This window comes from Haliaeetus leucocephalus, unplaced genomic scaffold (genome assembly GCF_000737465.1).
Source record: "Haliaeetus leucocephalus isolate CR32 unplaced genomic scaffold, Haliaeetus_leucocephalus-4.0 Scaffold395, whole genome shotgun sequence".
NCBI lineage: Eukaryota > Metazoa > Chordata > Aves > Accipitriformes > Accipitridae > Haliaeetus > Haliaeetus leucocephalus.
In genome coordinates this window covers 5919336-5925455 of record NW_010972831.1, presented here as the reverse complement: position 1 = coordinate 5925455, position 6120 = coordinate 5919336, and the positions used below count along the sequence as shown (strand labels likewise).

At 47.0% G+C, this 6120-nt stretch overlaps 1 protein-coding gene across 1 annotated transcript; it reads right to left on the bottom strand.

Annotated features, from left to right (window-relative positions):
- Positions 1–481: 481 nt before the first annotated feature.
- Positions 482–6119, bottom strand: SMG8 (SMG8 nonsense mediated mRNA decay factor; the record flags this gene model as incomplete). The annotated part of the gene is made up of 4 exons (XM_010573957.1): positions 482–848; positions 2377–3252; positions 3641–3786; positions 4442–6119. Coding segments are annotated over 4 exons (2898 nt in total), but the record flags the coding sequence as incomplete, so codon positions are not given.
- Between the last annotated feature and the right edge of the window lies 1 nt (position 6120).

The following is a 6120-nucleotide window of genomic DNA, read 5'->3' as shown; positions in this document are numbered from 1 at the left end:
AGTTTCCAGAGAGAGCTGCCATTCCAAAATACAAAATTAAGCCAGCCTTTTAACAAAATCTGATCTATGAGTACAAATACAGTAAAACATTTCAACTTGATGTCGGTAAGCAGAGTTTCTGGCTATGGTGTCAATACAAATCAGAACAGCAATGCCTTCCCCCTCTGAAGGACAAGATCAAACACAAACCATTTCTCACATCACCACATTAAAAGCATCTATTGTTTGCATACAAATAGCTTGTTTAGAAAATGAGAAAATATTCTGCCCATCATTACCTCAATATGACAAAGGAAACTCTTGATTCCAGGCAATGCTAATTTTTAAATATTCCTAAATATGTATGTAGAGAGATGATGGGGAAAAGCACTATCATCAAAAGATCTAGTAATACAGGCTCAGTCTATTGCAATAACCAGCTTTTATTTCTTACATATGAAAACATAACAAAAAGAAATCCAGGAGACGTGTAAATTTTCCCTATCCACTTTGATATGAGACCTTATTTTCAATCTGACTCCGTTCCAGTGAAATACAGTGGGCTTCACTAGATCGCAGTGATAGCTGTTGGGTAACAGACATGAATCAAAATCCATGATTTGGATTGAAGATAGGCCTTTTAAACTAAAATCAATCTACCAGAATAATTCTTATTGTGTAATCGCTTTCAGTATTCCCCGGAGAACTTTGTAACTCATTAATTGTTGGCTTTCTTTGGGAGGAAAGCAGGGTCCACGTTCTGTCACGTATGCGTAAGGAAATCTAAGCACCCACAGTCCATCAGGTGGAAGGGTTATTTCCTGCTTCTCAGGGTAAAATACAGGACAAGGTGGTGGTCCTGGCTGAACCTGAAAACAAAAGGAGTACATGATCAAACATCATTAGAATAAAAAAAACAAAACAAAACCAAACCACAACAACACCCAAAACTTAAAAGCCAGCTGAATCCAAGAAAGTCTCTTAAGTCTTGCCTACAACCTGGTTCTCATCCACTTGAGCACATTCCAGGAAACCACTGTGCCATTATTGTGAGACATCCATAAATTTCCAATTTTATCGCAGCAAAGGTGCCGAATTTAAGGCTGCAGATTAGGTCCTACCAAAGAGATCCACAATACAAATACAAGCCATGCCCCTCTCGGGCAGTAGTAAACGCTGCGGTAACAGCGGATTTCAACACTGTAGCACAGCTACCTCACTCTAAACAAACTTGAGTTTTCAAGGATTTCAGCAACGTTTAATAGGGCTCTTGCACAATTCGCATTAAAAGACTCAGAAAGCCTTATTCACATGAGGAACTGATGCGTGGAACCCACAACACATAGCATAACAGATATTCCAAATAAAACCCACACCCTTAGGAGTCAAAAGCTGTAAGCTGGGAATGAAGAGCAAAAGAAGGATTGGCGCAAACTGCACCTTCAATTCTTGCCTCAGTTTCAAACGGTAACGTGACAAATTGCAAACTGCATTGAAATTTTGGTGCTGCTGTCAGGTTTCAGTCAGGATTCTCCCTTTAACTTCTAAACCAAAGCAGGTTCATATCCGAGTCATTGAAGGTGTCCCATAAAAGAAGCCAACTCCACTGTATTGTGACTCAGTATTAAGGATCTTGTGGCACTTCCCAAACAGATCAAAGGGTTACAAAGTGTCCCAAATCTGCCTCCCTGGCCATACAGATGCCTTTTGTGCTGACTTGTAATTCAGTGACACTACTATTCAATAAACACCAATTTTCTTGCCATATACTAACAAATAATAAGTACTTACGTGCGCACGGTATTTCATACAGCAGTAATTGAAGATACACTTACTTTTTAAGGTAGTAAAATATTAGCAAGAAAGTCTAAATGGAGCTTTTTCTCCATTTTTTTTTAATACGCTTTTGAAAATGGGAAAAAAGTCTCCAATTAAAAAAACCACCACCTTTTCACCTCCTCAATTCAAAGGGTAACTAATAATAATTAATCTCAGAAATGAGTCACTGCTTTTCTCTATGACATTTAAAATGATAAATTAATTCTTACACAGTCATTACTCGCTTGTTATCTTTAAAAAGAAGCAATTATTACAGTATAGAATGCTACTAATTAATCCTTGATAAAATATTTTTTAAAACTTACTTTATACAAAGCATAAAGCTGGCATAAGCCAATCTTGAAGTTTAAAAAAACCGAACCTGTTTATAAAACAGATACTTTTGGCAACTACTGCCTTAGAGAACTCGACTGAAGTTGGTCTGAGTTGGAAAGAGTTTCTTGCAGCATCCCTCTGACACCCTTTGCCTATCACCCTTGTACCTTCTGGTCCTGCAATTAGCGATGCAACAACCAACCCTGTCTCTGCAGTTACCAGATTCCCTCTTCCATTTCTTACCTGAGGTGTTAACGTGATCTGCAGTGGAGCATCAGGAACCACCACAAAGAGTCTCATGAACTGAGCGTAATGTGGCTTCAGTCCTCGTCCCTGAGTCGACGACAGGATGTACAGCGGCATGTCAGAATTGAGGGCTTTGATAGCGGATTCCTTTGGCCCCCCTCCCATCACTTTCATGACCTTATCAGGCCCTGAACACATGAACCTCCTACCACGTGCGTCTTCATATTCAAATCCTACAAAAGCTCGAGCTATGTCATCTCTCCGTCTTCCTCTTCCCATCACAACTGCACTTCTTTTTCCAGGAACAGCCTTGTTAGGTGCAGGCCAGGAATTGGTATCTAAGTCTCCTTCATCTTCAGTTCTCGTCCTGATGACGATGTCCCAAGGCATTAAATAGTTGGTTCCCGGGATAAAGCCTTGTTGATCTAAGCCTGTGTGGAAGTTATAAGCCTTAGCAGGCCCCAGCTTAACCAGTGACCAACTGGAGAATTTGGGCAAAAGGCCTTTGGGGCAGTTAGAATGGAGCATCCCAGGGAGGTACTCGACAGTGGATGCCTGGCGATCTACCAGGCTTGGCCTTTTCTCACTTTTGGAGTCCCCACTCTGCCCATGACTTTCTGCGTTATCCCCTCCACCCTGGGCATCAGGCGGGTAAGTGCCCAAGCTGCCTGTCGACTGACCCAGGCTGAGGGCTAAGCTCAGGCCTGTGCTTTCTCCCTGAGTCTGAGGTTCTTTTTCTTTAAGTTTCTCAATCTCGCCTTCTGGAGGGGCAGGAGATGACTCATCCCGAGCAGGTGCCGGATCTGGTGTGCTTGGCTGAAATACGGGAAAGTTGATGTGCTCCAGTTTCCCACAGCATTTTTCTTCCAGCAGCTATGAGAAAGGAAACATGGTTAACTTTCCATCTTCCACCTCTGAGACGAGGGAGTTCAGAGTCCTAACAGTTAAGATTCAAGAGGTCTGCGCTGCGTGAGAACCAAAGCAGCAATGGGAATACAGCCCACAGACATGATGGATTTAAAATTCACATGAACCAACACACCTGAAGTGTAAATAGATGCTCCTGCATGCATGCACTGGTGAAGAACTGCCCACTCTGGTCAGCCCATCGTGCAAACAGTTTCTGCTCCCAGAAATATCTTCCCCAAGCAATGGTTACAAGTTGATAAGGTTAAAAGGAAACTTGTAGTCACTTCAGGATACAGACTTTGTTGATGAAGCAAAGCAATGCTTGAAGCAAAAAGAGAAACCTAATAGTTACCTGGTAGAAGTCATAATTAGCTGCTTTGATATCAAAGGGGTCATCCCGAGGAGCTTGTTTCCTTCCACAGTTACAGGCACCAGTAGAACGAGCCCGGCTGTTGTGGTACAGAACTGGAGGATTTCTGTCCGCTTCTGGCTTTTCCCCTAAAAGCAAAAATCAGTCAAACCCTAGATAAATTGCTCACCATTTCTAGAGATTCTTTAACTCCCTTCATCCACTGCTTCCTCCTCGCTATATACACATGCAAAATTATTTGCCAGCAATGCCGGTTTGTCAAGCAACTCCTCCCTTTCCCACTTTTAATACAAAGTTCCAGTGCAGGTTATACCACTAAACTGAATCTTCTTTGGCTTTACAACCTCTTCCTAAAAGGCATAAATGCCTGCAATAAATGTGTATCAGACAGTTTCTATTCCTTGATTGACATCAATCAAGCTATTTAAAAAAAAAAAAAAAGGGGGGGGGGGCATCTATGCTTCCTAGAGAACTTTTGTTCTCTTACACATCTATTGTTAGAAGAACTCCAGTGTAATGCTTCTAATTAACAAGACAGAATCAGTTTCTACTAAAATAAAAGTTACTACTAACAGCAGACTCACTCCTAAACATTATTCAACATAAAGGAACCTGTGCGACAGCTCAGCTATGATTAATCCCACTGTACAAAGATGAAGCTTTAAAGCTGCAAAGCTTTCATTTTCCATAAACATGCAAAAGTCAGTGTTTTCAGCCTAAGACATTTTTAAAGCAGATAAAAAAACTAAACCATGAAACCCAATTACAAATGAGCTTCTTTACCTGCTTTTGGGAGCAGATGAAACTTATGCACACAGTGCTGGTCAGTTAAACTTCGCTCTTCGCAAAGCTGATGCCCGTTGCTCCAGAACTTGTAACAGTCCTCGTTCAGTTGCATGGCATACTTATGAAAGGCTGGGCCGCGGGCATGCTGACTGTACACACGCAAGGCCTGTGCCAGTTGGTTCTTATGGACCGTCATGGTGTAATTGTGGGGCAGGTTGGATTGATAGGCGCTGTGGGCCATGGGGAGAGCTTTCTGGCAACGGTTTTCCGAGAACTTGGTGTCTATATCTAAATAGCCTTCCAAGACTTTGATGCTGCCCATGATTTTTGAGCTCAGCTCCCCGGTGAGAGAGGTCGGGTCATCATCTTTGCCTTCAATGGTCACTTCGTACAGCTTTAAAGCCGCAGCAACCCACTTCTGGTAGGTCGGGAGCTCGAAGTGAGAGGGCTGCGGGTTCCTCCCCACGCTGTCATCGAAGCCCTTCTTGCTGAGCACCAGCTCCACGTGCTGCCACAAGAACTCCTTGAGGGTACAGTCCACGAGCTGTCCAGAGGAGCTGGAGCTGCTGCTGCTGCTCTCCGCGTGGAAGGACAGCTGCTGCCTGCCATGGCGCATCATCTGATACCTCCTGGGTCCCGAGAGGGTGGGAGCCAGCAGCGAGTCGGTCTCTCTCATGGTGCAGTTGTTCCTGAGTTGGTCAAGAAGCATGGCCACGGGATCGTCTCCGTCCTGGGCCCCACCAGCCACAATGTACACGAAAGCCTGGTTGGCAGGCACGGTGAACAGGCAGTTGATGCTCTGGTTGGTTAACACCCTGCTCTTGCGGAAGATGCGGTAGATCTGATCCTCCAGAGCATGTTGCAACCTCCTCTTGGGGGAGTGCTTCTTGGGGGGTGGCTTTTCCAGGTGACCGCAGGGGTCCTGGCCCCTGCCTGGCGGGGGATCCACCTTCAGGGCCCCGTTGAGCTGGAAGAGGAAGAGGAGGCGCGGAGGGCACGGCCTGCAGTTGAGCTTCCACTCCTTGCCGACCGGGCAGTCTTTGATAGCAGCCTTCAGGGAGGGCAGGACCTTCTGCCGCAGCCCGTCCAGCGCCCTGAAGACGCGGTCGTAGGTGATGTCGAAGGAGCAGGTGGGGTGCACCAGCAGCAGGATGTGGCAGACGGAGAAGAGGTAGAGGAGGCTCAGGCAGTGCAGCTTCTCCTGGTGCTTCCAGAACTCGTGGGCCTCGGCGTGAGGCAGCGGGGCCGGGCCGCCGGAGGGATGCCCGGGCCCGGTTTCCCTGCTCTCGGCCGCCGCCAGATCCCCGCAGGCCCGCAGCAGCTGCGGCGTGTCGCAGATGGAGGTGAGCACCAGGTACAGCACCCGGCTCTCCTGGCTGTAGTAGGCCTGCAGCTGGTTGTAGTCCTTGGCCGCCGGCTCCCCCTCCTGCCCGGGAGCTCCGTCCGTCAGCTCGGGGTCCTCCTGCTCGAAGAGGGGGAAGACCTGCCGGTCGCAGACGGTGCTCACCAGGGCCGCCTTCTCGGAGCACAGCTGCAACGCCGTCTTCCCGAAGATGCCCACCACGCACACCTCCTCATCGCCGGCTCCCGGACCCGTCGCCGCGCCGCTTCCCTCGGCGGCGGCCGTGGCGGACAGCAGCAGCTCCCGCAGGTTCACGGGTCCCACCGCCGCCGCC